This window comes from Artibeus jamaicensis, unplaced genomic scaffold (assembly GCF_021234435.1).
Source record: "Artibeus jamaicensis isolate MK-2021 breed Jamaican fruit bat unplaced genomic scaffold, CSHL_Jam_final scaffold_1019, whole genome shotgun sequence".
Lineage (NCBI taxonomy): Eukaryota > Metazoa > Chordata > Mammalia > Chiroptera > Phyllostomidae > Artibeus > Artibeus jamaicensis.
This window is the reverse complement of record NW_026522025.1, coordinates 6,494,896-6,511,671: the sequence shown is the minus strand read 5'-3', so window position 1 is coordinate 6,511,671 and position 16,776 is coordinate 6,494,896. Positions and strand designations below refer to the sequence as shown.

Genomic DNA, 16,776 nt, shown 5'->3' with positions numbered 1-16,776 from the left:
CAAACAAGATAGTGCTACTCTCAAGGTCACAGTCTAGGGAGGGAAGACAGGCAGAGAAACATGGATCAGGAATGTGAATATGGCCTGTTCATGGCCCTCTCTTGATCTTGCAGGAAGTCCTTCTTCTCTGGCCACGCCTCCTTCTCCATGTATACTATGCTGTATTTGGTGGTAAGTACCTGCCCCTTGATTCCAATGTCCAGCATCAAGCCCCAGCTTAAATCCCTTCTGTACATAAAACCCCAGGTTGGTCAGGGACAGATTTACTGTGAAATCCTTGAAAAAAAGAGAATAGCTAGAAAAATGAAGTTCTATTCTGAGCTCAGCCACTGCCTTAGCAGAAGTTGTTTTGCTTGCTAGGATTTTCTCATTTTTCAAATAAAAATAACATATACCATAGCTGCTTGATAAGTATTGTGTACCCATTTTGAAATTATAAAGTGATAAAGACCCTTGCATAACATTTTGTGGTAATAAGCACTGTTTTCTGAAAATCCATTAACTCAGTTGATTGTTACAAGACACTTATGTCATATGTAATATTGTTTCTGTTGTGGGAAAGGGTCACCAGTTCAGACTCAGAGACTTCAAATGAATTACCAAAATTTACAGACACCAGAACTATCACTCAAATCCAAGCCTCTGGCCACATTCCTTGTAGTGTTTACACTATAGAGGAGGACCTTGGACCCTGCTGGTCTTCCAATGGAAGGGCTTGAAAACCCATCACTCAACTACATGAAGTGATTTCTGGTTTTACAAAATACTTGTGTATACATGAGCACATATGACCTCATAATAACACAGTGAAGTACAAACTCCTTATTGCATTGCTTAGATCCAGAGACATTAAGTAGCATGTCGGAAGTCCTTCAGCTAGTTCTGGAGCCATGGTGTGAATCCCCATGCTGCATCTGCTCTGACTCCCTGGAGACGCTGGGACAGTGCAGCTGAAGGCCCGCTCCCCTCCAGCTGCTGCACAGACAGTGGCTGGTCTGTTCCTCTTGGTCAGTTAACTGGGGTCCCCCTGCCTTTCGCCTCCCCCTGAGTGAGGCCCGGGTGCCAGGGCACTTCCTGCTTCCAGCAGCTTTGATGGAGCTCAGAGTGAGAAGTCAGATACAGCTCAGGGGAGCATAAGCTGTTTTGATTTCGACTTACTTGTTTGGGAAAAAAAACCCAACATAATTAGGAATTGGAGAAAATGTCAGGTGTTTTTGTTCTGTTTTGTTTTCCCCCAATCCTTTCCCAGGTTGGAGGGCTCCGGATACAGAGCTAAAAGGTGGGCCCCCATTATGGAAACATTGAATGTGGATTTTATTTATTCGTGACTAGAACTTTCCTCCATTCTTCATTTTTGTTGTTGTTGTTTTTGTTTTGCTCTTGGAAAGGATAATTTAGCAAAAATATTTAGTTTCCTGTTCCATTTTTATATTTCACCTTAGGCTGGAAGTAATTTTACAAATGTAGTTTCACTGGTTTGTAAAAGTGCTTAAAGGAGTAGATATGGGTTTGTTTTTTACATATTTCTTCATTTTCTTCCAAGAGAAAAACACTGAATCATTTTGAAACCAACACTATACTCTGTGCTCCACCTCTGTGAGTGGTGCTGGTGCTGGCGGGTTCCTGGTGCCTGTGTGTGCCAGGCGCTGTGTGGAGCTCACACTGTGATATTCAATTCTCCCAATAACCCAATGGAATGCATTGTGATCACCCTACTTTCAGTTTAAAAGAAACCAACCAACTTTAAGAAGTTAAGCACTAAAAGTTCTACATCTAGAAAGAGGCAGAAAGGGTACTTGAAGTCTAGTCTTTAGGATCCTGGCATCGTTTCATGGTCTTTCCATTGCATTGCACCACAAAACAAAACAAAACAAAACAAAACGAACCTCTGGAGGACTAATGTAAAGAATATGAGCCCCTGACGCTAACTTTAATTTCCCGTGAAGGCAACCTGCCTCACTACAGATTGGCTTTAATGTGTGAGATGCTCCCCTCGCCACCCCACCCTCCCACTCCTCAGTCACCTCCTTACCAGCTGTGATTGCAGCAAGTCTCTGGGGGCGATGGGTGAGGAGTAGATTTTGACTGGATGTTTATTTGCATCTCTCTGCAGGAGGAAAAATTGTAGTGCTTTTATATTTCTGGAAGGAAGGAAAAGATGGAGGTGGGAGGGAAGAGGCATGAGAGAGGGAAAGGGAGTGAGAGTGCGGAAAAGAAGAGCCTCCTTAATCCTTCATCTCCTAAGCATATTATTACACACACTCACTCTTGCAGACACCGCACACTCTCAGGAACCCTTGCGAACATACACACATTCAACCTTCACAACTTGCTGACACTCTCATATACAGCTTACGAACACAGGCTCCATTTTCAGATCGAAGGTTATCTTGCCCTTAAACAATCCCTGAAGCTAAGGCCAAAAAGTAGGGACTGTGCTCTTTGCCAAGATTGTTTTTAGGTGATATTACACAGAAATCTCAGCCCTTTGAATGCCCAGTTTGCAAAACTTTCTAAAACAAGTTTGCAAAACACCATTGTCGTCTATTAGGGCCGGTGGGAAATCCTGCCATCAGTTAGTCAGAGAAACCTTTAGATCCTCTCTCTACTGCTTTCATGTTGGGCTTCAGGTAGTGCTGCAGCTGGGTGCTTTTGTTAGCACCGCCTGTGATGCCCAGCTTCCCTGGGGCCTTGGAGAGCATCACATTCAAATCAGCTGGCTGTAGCATTAACAGCTATTGCCTTCAGAGTCAGGCAGACCTGGATGCTTCTGGCCATGGCAGTGACCGGCTATGGAACCATGAGTGGGTTACTTGGCTTTCAAGTCTCAGTGTACTTGTCTATGAAGTGGAGACCATCATTTCTATTTTCCATGGTTATTGCTACTTTTCTTCTCGAGATTTTTCCCTTCTGTCAAATGAAAGAGTGGAATTAGATAGTGTCTATTTCTATCTAAATCTCAATGGGCCTCTTTGAAAGCAGTTTGAACTACCTATTGACAGGAAGCCAGCAGGGAAAACTGAGGCCCCCATCACCTCAGTGCGGTTCAAAGAGAGTTGCCTGCTGGAGGCGCCACCATCCTTGTTCCAGGCCTTGAAACAGCTGCCATCTAGAGTCTCCCGTGGTTCTGAAGGGCGTGCCATGTTGGGTTTCGACTTGTAAAATGGTTGTCTTGTTGTCTTTAAAAAACCATGCCCCAAACACCAAATTATCTCTGGGCATGGAAGCTTAAAGGGGGAAAAAAAAACCCCTGAGAGACACAGACAACAGCATGGTGACGACCAGAGGGAAAAGGGGTGGGGGAGGCAGAAGTGGGCAAAGGAATAAATGGGGATGGGAGGAGACTTGACTTGGGGTGGTGAACACACAATACATGGTGGTGGTGACCATACAGATGATGAATTGTGCAGCTGAAACCTTTTAATTAGCAATGCCACTCCAATAAATTCCATGAACAGAAAGAAAAGAAAAAACCTCACAGCATATAAGCATAAGTGGCACTTTCTACCCCTGAGCCCTGGCTTAAACTCCAGAGGACCACTGCTGGATTGGTCCTGCACTTCCACGGTCAGGGACTAAAGGGGACTGGGCTGTCCGGATAAAATGCCAACACCGGGGCAGACACCCATCCATGTAGCACACCTGGTATTTCCTCTGTTGTTCCAGGCAGTCTGTCACCTTCTGTGGCTGCTGAGATAAATCAGACCTGGGCCCTGCCCTCTAGGGGCTCACCTATGAATCCCACATTCGGCATCCAGCACGTGTTTAGTGGGTGACTGTGACCGTATGCACTGGGCACCACGCTAAGGGTGGGGATATGGAGATTAGGAAGGCCTGGGCGCAGTCCTTGGAGAGTGCAGTTTAGAGACACAAGCTGACCGTGACAGCAGTCTGGTTCACTGGTGCGGGAGCAGCGTGGGGATGCGTAGGTTACCGGGGAAGTTCAGAATTGCGGCAGCTAGCCCGAGTGCAGGGTGGCGGAAGTCATGGAAGGCCGCCAGTGGGGTGAAGATGATGGGAGGCTTGGAAAAAGTCCCCGTGTGTAGGTGAGAAGGAGGGTGGTGATTTGAGAACAGAAGGCATTAGGTTCAGTAAGCATTGATGGCTGGTAGGAAGCAGGGGGTGGAGGGCGCCTTGGGAGCTGAGAGCTGTGGGATCACAGGACCAGCTCTTGCTTCTGCGGCTCAGGTTAGGCAGCAAGTTCCTGCGGAGGCCTTTTTCTTGGTCCTGCTGTGCTCACTCAGGGATCTGCACTTTGCTCCCTCACCTTCCTCAGGTTGGAGCAGCCTTCCCTGGCCACCCTGTTGAAAACGACAGCCCCCTCACAGACACAAAGAGCACACTGATGGCTGGCAGAGAAGAGAGGGGTTGGGGGACTGGGTGGAAGAGGTGAGGGGATTAAAAAGTATGAATTGGCAGTTACAAAATAGTCATGGGGATGTAAAGTACAGCATAGGGAATATAGTTAATATTGTATGATGCCAGGTAGGAACTGGAAATATCAGGGCTGGAGGGGGGGACACTTTGTAAAGTATATGATTGTCTAACCACTCTGCTGTATACCTGAAACCAATACAAAATGGTATTGAAAGTAAACTGTAATTGAAAAAAGTAAGAAAAATGAGAACCCCCTCCAGTTCTCCCTAATTTCCTTTGAAGCTTTATTGCCCCCCCCAATTTCTCGCCATCCTACATGCTATATATTCACTTCTTTCTTTGTCTCTGCCAGAGAAACCATAAGCTTCTTTCCGTTGCATTTAGAATTGTGTTTGTTTCCTCATTGCTGGCTTGGTAGGTCACGAGGGGCCTGCGTGGTATAAGCCACTAATGAGCATTTTTACTGTGGTGCCCGTGAGGACTGTTAATGTGTCAGAGAGTATGCCGGGTACCAGCGAAATGGGGAAGTGGCTGTACTCTGACAGCCGTGTTCTGTGGCCTGTGGTTGTTAGTCACGGAGGTTTGGTTCAACATGCCGAGAATCCTGGAGCAGTGGGCTCCGGTGCACCCGTGAGGTCTACTCGAAGACCCTGGGAATGTGTGCGGGGACTTTGCAGGAACAAGACCGTTGTTTGCGAGGGAATCCACCATGGTGCCAGATGTTTGTTCTCTGCTCCCTCTCTCCCTTATCCATTTATCCATCTGTCCATCCATCCTTCCAGTGTTAGAGTGACCTGTAATTAGAGCTTGTGTAAGCAACTGGGGACATCAACAGAGATCCACTTTGTGTGGAAATCCTGAAAAGCACAGAGCTGCAGAGTAGCTGGGTAAGTTCTCTGACCCAGGATGGTCCGGAGCGTTGGAGCAGAGGAAAGGGTTATTGACTCTGCTGTGCAGTGACCTAAGTCACTTCACAGGCCCTCTTTAGCGTAATATCGGGTCAGAGATTCTACTCTTACAAAAGCTGTGCACTTATATTTCAGACATGGGTATTACAAAAGTGTGTGACAGGTAAATGAGAGGAGCCTGAAGTTCTGAATGTCCCATGTAGATTGTCCTTTAGTCCCAGACATCTGCGTAGTCTCCTCTTCTCTCCAAAGGTAGAAGTCCAGGAAAAAAGGTCCTAATACTTGGTGGGCAGAGCACCAATTACCTAAGGAAACCAGGTGGTTTCGTGGTTAGAGCTATGGACTTAGGAAGAGGCAATGCTTATATCATGGTTCTTTGTTACCTCGAACAAAGTAACACTGCCTCCTTTGGTCTTGTTCTCTTTATCTGCAAAATGGGCACAGTGGTGTCCACCTAACAGGGTAATGTGACAATGCAGGCTATGTCATCTGAAGTGCCTAGCACAGTGTCTAAAACAGTGCTCAGCGAAATGATAGTTTCTTTTTCTGTTCGTGATAATGATTGGGAATGAGGTCTGATTCCCTTTTAAAGGAGGAGGAAAGTCAACTAAAAATTTCTCTTTTGTCCTGAAAGTAGTTGAATGACTTCCCAGAGAGAAATTCCAGGTCTGCAGCACATAGACCAGTCACCAGGCCCTGAACCACAGCCAAGCTTGGGCCACTGAGGAGATGAGAAAAGGGATAAAGTTTTCCCCGTGGGTGTCAGTGATCTGGACAAACTTCCAGGAAGAAAGCGGGCAGGGACAGAAGGAGGGACAAAAGCCTCCTTTTCATGCTCAGCACAACTGTCCCCAGAGTGATGGAAATGAAGTGAGAGGACAGTACAGACCTGTTTCACCAGTATGCAAATCATGTAATGAAACGCAAATGACTTAGCAAAAATGGAGTGTGACTCACCCCACATCTGACTCTGCTAGTTCAGACCGGAGGGGCCGGATTGAACCCAGCCAGAGCTTTCTAAGGAGGTTTTGTTGGAATTCCACAAGATCCCGATTTGATTTTGAAGCTAGGACCAGGAAGAAGAGAACTCCATTCATGGAGGGTGTTCCCTGTGCTCAGGACTAAAGACACATCATGTGCTGGTGGGTGGGGGCGCCAGGAGGAGCAGAAATACCTTTCGGCTGTAATCTACATCATTATCTACAGTCAGCATTTAACAATTGGAAGAAAAATATTAGTACTTAAAAAGGACTTTAAAATTATACTCTTTTTTTTCCATGAAGGAACTTATTTTATTCATGTCTGTGTCTTTCACAGAGTTTTGAATAAAATAGATGCTCACATCTATTCTTGAATGAACCAGTCTTCTATGAGAAAGCAGACATTCAGAGAGGTAGCGCAACTTGTCCAGGGTCACACAGTTGGTAATGCAGCAAAGACAAGATTCAAATGTAGTTGCTCTGATTGCAAGTCGAACACGGTCTGCTTTCTGCACTGTCACACTGATGGTTGGGAAGGGGGTCCTCCCCGCCCAGAGAGCTTCCTGCACATGGGGAAGTGCAGATACATCAGCAGGACCTCAGAGCTGCTGACCAGTACGAGAGGTCAGGGTGACTTACTGTGTAGTAAGTCTATAGCTCTTTTCTCTCCAGCTCTGCTCACCCTGTTCCTAACTACTGTTTTTCAGGGTCCTAGGACTTTGATGAAGTCCCTGTAGGAATTCTGATTCTAGGAAAGTCTCCTCGCTGTTTGGTTTAGGACAAGGACCATCCTTGTGGTCAGAAGTCTGACTTCCTCTCCTGAATAAGGGGTACCTGCCGTTGGGGAGTAAGAGTGAACAGAGCCTGTTGCCCGGCAGTGTCCCCAGGCTCAGGTTTCCAAAGGAGCAGGGCGCTCCAGAAAGTTCACTGATTATGGGGAGGCCTAGGCCTCTGGCCTGGAATGGCTCTGTGAACTGGGCTATAAGCCAGCAAAATTAGCAGTTTGAGTGGTGTGGGGTGGAGGGAGATGTTAGGTTCTTCCATCAACCTCAAAGTTTTTGCTGCCAGCTAACTTCTCAAATCAGAAGTAGCCACTGGGTAGAAGGTCATTGTGTAATCTTTCTTTAGCAATTTACTTGCTTTGGTGAAATCAAGCACAGTCATTGAGTAAATCTCATTTACCAAGGCAAAAGGGTGGCATGGATTCATGGAAGAGCGCCTTGCGTACCCATCTGACACTAGGCAGGGTTCTCTTGTGTCGTCTCATTGGATCCTGGCAACCCCGAGAGGGGCATACTGTTCTACCTGCTTCAGAGATGGCGAGGTTTTCAGGAGTTAAGTGCCCACCAGAAGTGGTAGAGCCGGGACCAGAGTCAGGGATATCACCCCCAAATTCACTTTACTACAACTGTGCTTTCCCCTGAAGCCCCAGCTGCTAACACCAGGGTTAGTCCTGAGATCTAGAGACATTCCTCCATAGATGTGTTAGTTACTGATGGATATGGGGACAGGGGACAAGCTTCCCACTGCCCACTGTAATTACGCGTCTGACTCCTTCCCAGAAAGCGTCTGTCCCCATGACTCCGTGCTCCTTGCTCATTCATAAGTACTCTCTTCCTGAAGCTATTCTTATGGCTGGTCTCTCTTCCTCCCCCCTCAAGTTCCTCTCATTTTTTTAAATTAAACTCCAGCCTTAAGGATCTGAGTCAGTGGAGGGGAGATGTGTGCCTTGTCCGGTTGGGAAGCCCACCCTTCCTCTGCTCCACCCTGATTTCCCAGGCCTGTGACCTTAAGTCTGCATGGAAGGGCAGGGGGAAGTTTTGGCGGATTTCAAACAAGCATTTTTTGAAGACCTGCTGATTTTTCAGTTGGGGGAAATTAACAAATCTTGAAGCTACTCGGTCCAAATTTTCAAAATGGTTAGAGAGTAAGAGCATCTGCCCATCGAGCTGCCTGTGGAGCCAGGCATGTGATCTGCGTTACCACCAATCCGTACCGCAGTCTGTGAGGCAGTGGTTGCTGGACTGACTTTCTACTCGACAAAACAGGCTCAGTGAGGTTTTCCTGATGAAAACCTGTGCTGCTTCTGTCATCCACCCCACCCCCCCATCCACTGACAAGACTTGTTGCAGAGAGATCAGCCCATAATGGACACAAGTGGACTATTTCTTGTTCCCTGAACTTGGTTCCATTGTCCTTAGGACTTGTGTTGAGTGGGAGCTACACCCACAGCACCCCCCTCCCGACTCTCCAAAGCAAGGGAGCTTTTGATTCATCATGGTAGATTCTGCGGTTGGGTCATGTCAGCAGAAATGAGGGACTAGCCTTTGATGTGCGGATTATTTTTTATGGTACCGAGTGCCTTGCTTAAAACGATTTCATTTTTCACCATTGCTTACAGCAACATTTCTCAATTGGGACTCAATAGGTAGATGTTCTGTAAAAATAATTATTGTGAAAAGTAAGGATTTAGTATAAAACAATTCCCAATCTTTTTTTCCCCTTTGGTAAGATCTCTATTATTCCATGTGGTACGGTTTAGGAGAGACTGACCTACTGAATAAAGACCCGGTTCCTTAGTGTGACACCCGATGCCCTTCATGAACAGCCTGTGCTTGTCCCTGGCGTGTTTCTTCTCATCCACCCCCTCCTGCTGTCCGCGGAACTCTTTCTAGAATGCACACCCTCACTGCTGTACCCTTCACTGCTAGCAAACACCTATTCCTCTTTAGGATTCAAGTCAGATATTTCTTCCACTTAGTAATTGACCCTGGCCCCCCAACTTCTTTCACAGTTCCTGTAAAACCCCTAAGTGTACTTATTTTTGCTTTCATGTATTCACCCCCCTATTGCTCTTCCCCCCACATGATATGGTCCGTGGGCAGGAATTATAACTTCTCATTTCTTGTGTCCTTAGCACATATCATACTGCCCGGTCTGTTTAGTTATAACTTAATTTTTATCTTAAAGGTTTTTTCTCCAAATTTTTACAAGATATCCGTGGGACTCTGATTGAATTCACGTGCCATTTAATGAGTTTATGAATTAGGTGTTCTTACAAATAAAAGTTTTCTTACAAATAAAATTCTAGCTCTCTATTTAAATTATCCTTTATGCCCCTTGTTTCATAGGGTTCTCTGGAAGCAATCACTGTTTATTTCATCATCTTTGCTGTTAGGGTGATTTTTACCTCTTTTACATCTTTAACTGGTTATGTTTTGTATGTGAAGAACCATTGATTTTTATCACTTGTTTAGCAGCCAACAGTACTCATGCATTCTCTTCATTATGTTTTCATGGGTTGTTCTTCAGTTTCCCATAATACACTCATAGAATTTCATACTAATTACGGAGTGGCCTGCTGCTCTCCAGGCCCGGTTGTTTGAAATAGTCGTCCAAGTGGTGGAGGAGTCCACTCTAGACCCTCTTCCGACACGGACTCCGGAATCTTCCGCTCTTCTGTCTCCCCGGGGCAGGCCACTGGCAGGCTTTTTTCCTGGCCACCAAAAGGAAAGTGTCCATTTGTCTCAGGAAGGGCAGAGGTCTATCTTTAGGCTGTGAGCCCCCTCCCCTTGGCTCTCTTCCCCTTTCTCCTGGTCTCTCCGAGGGCTTTGCTTTGATTTGTAGTCGGAAGTTCCCCTTGTCTCCTTGCCTCTTCCCCCCTCGTTTCCCAAGTTCCCACAGGAACCTGGAACGGAGGCTGTGTCCAGAGGTTAGAACGGAAACTGGAGCAAGATAACTATGGGGGACAATGCCCAGTTGACGTCATTTCAGCTTTTTTGCTTCAGCCAGAGGTGGTTTTTTTTTTTTTTTCTTTCATTTTTCTTCAGGTTACTCTCTGACCCCACCCAGCCCTGGTTCTGCCAACTTCTATTTGAAAGCTCTTTGGTATTGTCTGGTCAGTTTATATGTTTCCTTATTTTCTAATTCAAGATCCAGAGTCCCAAGCAGTCACTTAGAAATTTGTCCTTTGATAGAGTCACTTTCTTCTGAAGCAGAAGCATCTCCAGTCTTTGTGACTCGCATGATAACCTCACTTGTCTTCATGGCAATCCCAGGAGGCGGGCAGCGTAGGGATTGCATAGCCATCATCTCCAGGAAAACACACAAACGTGTTAAATGAGTTGTCTTTTGTGAGAAAGAAACCTCTGGTAATCCTGGTTACTCTCCTTAATGTGTTTCAATCAAGAAGTAGAGGGAAAGAAACTAAACATTTATTAAGTGTCCAGTAGGTGCCAGGTAATGTGCCAAGGTCATTGTCATATAATTTCATCCTCTGCTCTCTGAAGCTGACCTCCCTAGAAAACCTCCATTTTCCAAAATTTTTTATTTTATTTTATTTTTTTAGTACAGAAACCAAGGCTCAAATTTTAAATAACTGGCTTGAGGTCATGTCCAAGTTGAATGCTCTTTTCACATGATGCCAAACCCAAGGTATAAATGTAGCGTGTGTGGACCCAGTGCTGTAAGGCTGGTGAACGGTGAGTCACTTAGTATCTTGTTTATTTTATCTCCTGCCTCCAGCTGTACCTCCAGGCCCGCTTCACTTGGCGTGGTGCACGTCTGCTGCGGCCCCTCCTGCAGTTCACCCTGATCATGATGGCCTTCTACACCGGATTGTCCCGCGTATCTGACCACAAGCACCATCCCAGTGATGTCCTGGCAGGATTTGTGCAAGGAGCCCTGGTCGCCTGCTGCATAGTAAGTAGCATCTTGTCCTCAGTGTGCAAGCAGAGCCCCGGACTGCTGCTTGGAAGATGTTTCCAGCTCAGTGACCAAAGCCAGGGAGCTCTCAGTCCCTGTTTGTACATGGTGTCCGATCAGTCACCTACTCCAGAACCCCTGCAGTAGAAGGAGAGTAACGACCGCATCTTTCACCTGGTGTGGTTTCATCCAGCAGGGTCTGTACATCCTCTGCTTCACAAATAAGGGCAGATTTGGGCTTGTAAGATGTTGCAGTTGGAAGAGAACTTAGATACAGTCCAACTCACCTTATCTATGAGGACGTTTAGAGTTTGAGAGGGGAAAACTTGCTCCAGGTCACATGTCACGTCTCCAGAGTCCTAGTGCTCAAATGCTGCTTTGGCGGACACTTACTATTTAGTAGAATTCAGCTTCTTGGAAAACTTCCGTCTGTCCCACTGTGGCCTGTGGTCAGAAGAGGGAGTTTGGTGAAGGCTAAGTCCTCCCCCAGCCTGAGGGCCTTACCCATCAAGTCACAGAGCTCCCGAGAGAATGGCCTTGGGACAGGCCCCATTCTGATTCATCCCAAATGAATGAGCTCCCCTTCTCACATACTGATTCCAGGGAGGATAGGATTAAGTGTTCCATCTCTGGGCCTCCGTCTCCCCAGGAATCTCTGCTTTTCCTGCCTGCTAAAAGTTTTGAGGGGCATATTCAGTGAACATGAATGAGTATCTATTTAGATATTGTGCCTTCCTGGGCCCTTCTCAGGGGACCTCCTCCCAGTCCAGCAGGGAACCCCAGAATGTAGTAATGACCGGATGTCTGAGCACCACACATATAGGTTGTATTGTTGTTAGTATAACCCTTGTTCATGCACAGTAAGATCATGGACAATGGAAAATATAGGCCAGCCCCTGTCCTTTCCTAATTCCTAAGTCTGGCTGCAGCCCCTTGTGCCCTTACAACCACCTCTCTCACGGTCGTCTACAACAGCATTTGTCTGGGCTGAAATTGTTGCCCTGTGTCTCCTTTTAGAATGTGGATTCCTTGGGGGCGAGGACCATACGTCACATATTTGTTATTATCCCTGTCTCACCAAGGCCTCTCAGGGATCCTCGCTCAGCGTAAATAAATGCACGGTTAATCGGCAAGAAGCTAAGTCAGGGAGGCGATGTGCCCGTTCCTGAGAACTCTGCCTGGGACGTTCTCCTGAAGGCAGAGGATGGCGAAGGCACAGCCGTGGCCCCCCCCCCGGGAATGTCAGTCTAGTTGCTCCCACAGTCAGCCAAGCACAGGAGTGACAATACAGCGTGCAGCTGTCCTGGAGACAGGGACAGGGGCACTTCTGCAGGCAGCTGAAGGACTGACTCAGTGTAGTGGGCAAGGAGAGGGACAAGAAGTGGGGCAATCAGCATGGGTACCGCAAAGAAATAGCACCTGAGCTGCTGGCTAGCTTGGCATGGGAGTCCTAACCTAAAGGGCTGGCTGTTTTGGTGTCTTTATTCCTTGCTTTTTTCCCACCAAGGCCAGAAGGGAGAGAAATGGGGGGCAGCAAGCTGCTAATGAGAGCAACTGTCACTGACCAGCTTGTTCTCTGATGCTTGGTCCTTTCATAGAGAGTGACAGTGGGGGATGGGTGTAAGCACTGACGGAGGGTAGGTAACCCTTTGCTGACTGTGCCCTTCTCCGCAGGATGAGGCCCACAAAGCCTGCGGTTGTGTTTTCCCTCTTGGTGCCACTGTCTTAATTAGAGTCTCCTGCACCCCCAATTAAGAAAAAATTAAAAGACCAGGGATCCTCCATAGCTTTCCTCTCTTTTTCCTCCTGAGCATTGGCCATGAACAATTAGACAGTATCCAGGACAGCCAGGGTTTATTTTCAAGAAAGGAAATGATTTTTATGTTGTTTGGCTCTTGGCCTACTGTGGTACAGGATAGGAATTTGGTTCTACCATGTGTAAAGTACCTACTCTGTGCTAGCACTGTTCTAGATCTCTTACCCATTGTCTCCTTTGAGGCCCACAAAGCCATTTTACAGATGAGGTACTGAGGCTCAAAGAGATGATTCAAGTCACCCAAGGTCAGAGCTAGTTGATAGCTGCTCCCCAAGTGCCCTCTGACTCCACAGCTTTGCCCTCTGTACTTGGCAAGGATGGATGGTTACTGGAGCTGAGGTCAGCCAGGATGAACCTGAGGCACAAACAGCATAGACAGCTGCTTAATGAAGCATACTTTAAGGGTGTCACCAGGGCCTTCCCAACCCTGTGGGCTGACCCAGCCTTTGCCCCCAGTTTGAAAGCCGGTTTTACAGTGTTAAGGTGGTTCGGAAAGGGGTGATAAATACCTTTCTCCATCTTTTGCCCCCTTAGCTGTGAACACTTGAGGGCAAGGACTCCATCTTATTTATCATTTTTCTCCATTGCTTAACACCCAGCCTGGCACTTGGAGCTCATGGTCCTGACTAGCTTGTGGAGCTCAGTAGCTTCTTGGAGCTCAGTGGCATCACAGCACTGAGTGAGCCACTTCATTTAAGCCACCTGAGAGGCCAGGGCAAGAAGCTGTGGCTAGTCAGCAGAAGAGCTTGGGAATGCTCAGCTTGGGGAAAAGAAGGCAATGGGTCCTTTCTCATCATAAGATCCATCATCCAGGTTTTGATTATGAGGAAGACAGAAGCAAAGCTTGGGACCCTGGATTGAGCAGAGATGGGTCTGGGGAACCACGAGGCCACCTGAGGATGCTGTGTGGAGGCTGCGTGATTTTATCAGGCATTTTCTCAGAGTTATGCAGCATAGCTCTCAGCCTATGCAGACCCCTGCTTCACTTGTGTCTTACAGAACTTTCTCCCAAGAATCAAGGTTGGCTCTCCTAGTGAAGCCCCAGAAAAGCCAAGTTCTCTTCTCACCTGTGAATGGGGCCATATTGAGTGGATCTTGAAACACAGAGGCATCACCTGAGGTTAGTTAGGAAGACCAAGAAAGAGGCAGCGCAGTATGGTACAAAACCACCGCATGGGCTGCCAGGAGACCCAGAGTCCATTTCCTACTCTGCCCAATAACCTCCCAAGCCCAGCTTCAATGAACCCCCGTTCACTTAAAAGTAGAAATAACATTTTCTAACATGTGCTGAAAGCTTGGTATGCCAGCCACTATGTTAAGTACTTCGCATAGATCATCTTCAGTCCTCCCTGGGTCCTATATTGGACATTATAGTCACTGAAGAGATAATAAAACAGGGACTGAGACACTTTGAGTTAACATGGAGAGAAAGCAGAGAAGCCAGGAGGGGTTCCACACAGAGCCAGTGCTGCCAGACCCAGGCTGGGTTTCAGGGCCTCATCTCCTGCTCCTCTCCAGGCACATTGAACTTGACGGTACTCTCCAGCTCCCTGAGCTCACCTTACACCCTTTGATGTAATGCTGGTCCAATTTCCCCTCATCTCTGATGAAACGTTCTGTGTTTGTTTTCCATGCTGCTGCTGTAGCAAATTACCACAAAACTAAGTGATAAAAAACAACACAGATTCATTTTCATGCAGCTTCTAGAGGCTGCCTGCAAGCTTTGGCTTGTGGTCCCTTCCTCCATCTTCAAAAGTAGCAGCATAACAGCATCAAATCTCCCTTCTGTCATCACATCTCCTTCTGTGATTCTGACTCTCCCGCCTTCCTCTTCTGAGGACCCTTTCGATCACATTGGGCCCACCTGGATAATCCAGGGTAATCACTCCAGTTACTCCTCATCTCAAGATCGTTAACTTAATCACATCTGCAAAGTCTATTTTTGCCATATCAGGTAACATATTAGCAGGTTCTGGGGATTAGGACAGGACATCTTCAGGGCCATTGTTTAGTCTCCCACGACTCCCTCCGTCCTCTGCAGACAGCATTGTCTAACTTTCTTCTTGTGCCCCGAGTGCCCCTGCATGCTTTTCCTGCTATGCTATTCATCCTGGTTCTATCATAATTGCCTGCTCATACATCTGTCTCCCCAGCTAGACTGCAGGTGCCTGGATAGCAGATTCCATGGCTTAAATTTCTGGCCATTCATTCTCAGTGCCTAGAACAGTAGCCAACACACAATAGGTGCTTGATAAGCATTTGTTAAAGAATGAATGATGAATTAGCTTGTGATCTCAAGCAAGATACTTCCCCTGTGAGCTAAGTTTCCTCAACTGTGAATTGATCTTGGAGGCCCTGTAGCTCTTTGACCTTTCCCCATAGAAATCCTTTGGCATGGCTGATTTTGTAATATCTGACTGAACTTGCTTTCTCAGCTGTTATCATGTCCCTGAAACGCCCATGAAGATGGCCTCTGCTTGGGGATCATGACATGTCTTTAAGCTCCCAGTGTGTATAGTGCCACAGTGATGGCTTAGTCACTGTGGAGCCTAAGCATCAGGCTGTGACAGCCAAGCACTTTTACAAGGGTCATGTCACAGCAAGCAGATGTGTCTAGACAAAAATCACATGCCAAACAGGAGTGGATCTGGTTTCCTCTCCCACTGCTCTCTAGTTGAACCCTTTTCAGAGAGAGAACACAACGGCACCCAACACCAACAGAAAACCTACACAGCGTCATGGACTCAATACTAAGACATGGGCACGGAGGGTCTTGCAGGCCTGCATACTGATTCGCATGTGTGGATAGAGGTACGCAGGACAAAGGCAGAGAGCCAGCACCCAGAGAGACCCAGAGCCACACGGGCAGATCCAGTCAGAGTAAACACAGGCTCATACTAACCTTCCCAGTGCCACCCCCCACCCTGCCACACACACACACACACACACACACACACACACACACACAGTCACTCCTATCAAGATGTGAACTCTTCAGCTGGATTCACCATGCCCACTCCCTGGAGTAAGCCAGGGAGCAGGATGAGGGGACAGACATCAGTTCATTTCCTATCTGGTGACAATTTGCCTATCTGGTCACCTCCTCCTTTGACCCTCTAACAGATGGCAAATTATGGGGCCCTGGGAGAGGGTCAGGGCAGGGCCAGGCCGCCATTGCTGTGGGTTCAGCAGAGGAAGCAGCTGCTTGGGAATTTCATAAACACACAGCAGAGTCTTTCCTGGTTTTCCTCTTCCCCCGGGTGGGGCTCTGCTAGCAGTCGCTCTTTTGTGTGCTGCTGTCTTCCTCCAGGAAGCAGGGAAGGGCGAGGGTGCTCTTTGTCTTCGCCCCGGTTCAGAGAAGAGACAAGCGAGAAGGTGAATGTGAGGACCAGTCCAGCGGTGGCATCTCCCTCAAGAGGAAACTGGGGTCCACAGAGGGCATGTGTGACATGTGTGGGACACTCAGTGGCAGAACAGGAACCAGATCCTGGGGGTCTCGACTCTATCTCAGAGGACTAAAATAATACATTCTGAAACATGCTCGGTCTGTGTCATGAATTCCTGAGATCTCTTTCTCTTCCAGTGGGAGAGATTATCCATTCCCACTGGATTTATTCCACTCTGCCTGGGCACAAGGCAATGGATGAAATGACCTCCCAAATCTCTCCTGGCCCTGCAAAAGCCTAGCTCTTTGCCAGTCCAGGCCCTCACTCTCTAGGCGGACAAGGGTGCCAGGATTGTGGATGAGGGAAAGAGAAGGAAGCCGAGGCAGAGATTAACTCTACCCCCACCCCCGGAGAGGAGGACAGTATGTCCACATAATTCTGCAGTTTGCAGAGTCCTCTTGAAATCTCCCTTTGTACTCCCCACCGAGGTGGACGGAGTGAGTAGTGAGGCAGAGACTCAGGGTACCGAGGTGTATTCCTGCCACGTGCTAGTTAGGTCACTTCCGCTCAGTCGCCTTCTCCCATTCTGTGAAGTACAGGTGGTA

At 47.4% G+C, this 16,776-nt stretch overlaps 1 protein-coding gene across 1 annotated transcript in view; it reads left to right on the top strand.

Moving 5' to 3' along the window:
* The window catches only part of PLPP3 (phospholipid phosphatase 3), a 79,614-nt gene that overhangs the window by 54,655 nt on the left and 8,183 nt on the right, over positions 1 to 16,776 (top strand). The window contains exons 4-5 of the mRNA XM_053655440.1: positions 114 to 171; positions 10,790 to 10,966. Coding sequence (XP_053511415.1) covers positions 114 to 171; positions 10,790 to 10,966 — 235 coding nt within the window. The remainder of the gene's footprint in view (positions 1 to 113; positions 172 to 10,789; positions 10,967 to 16,776) is intronic.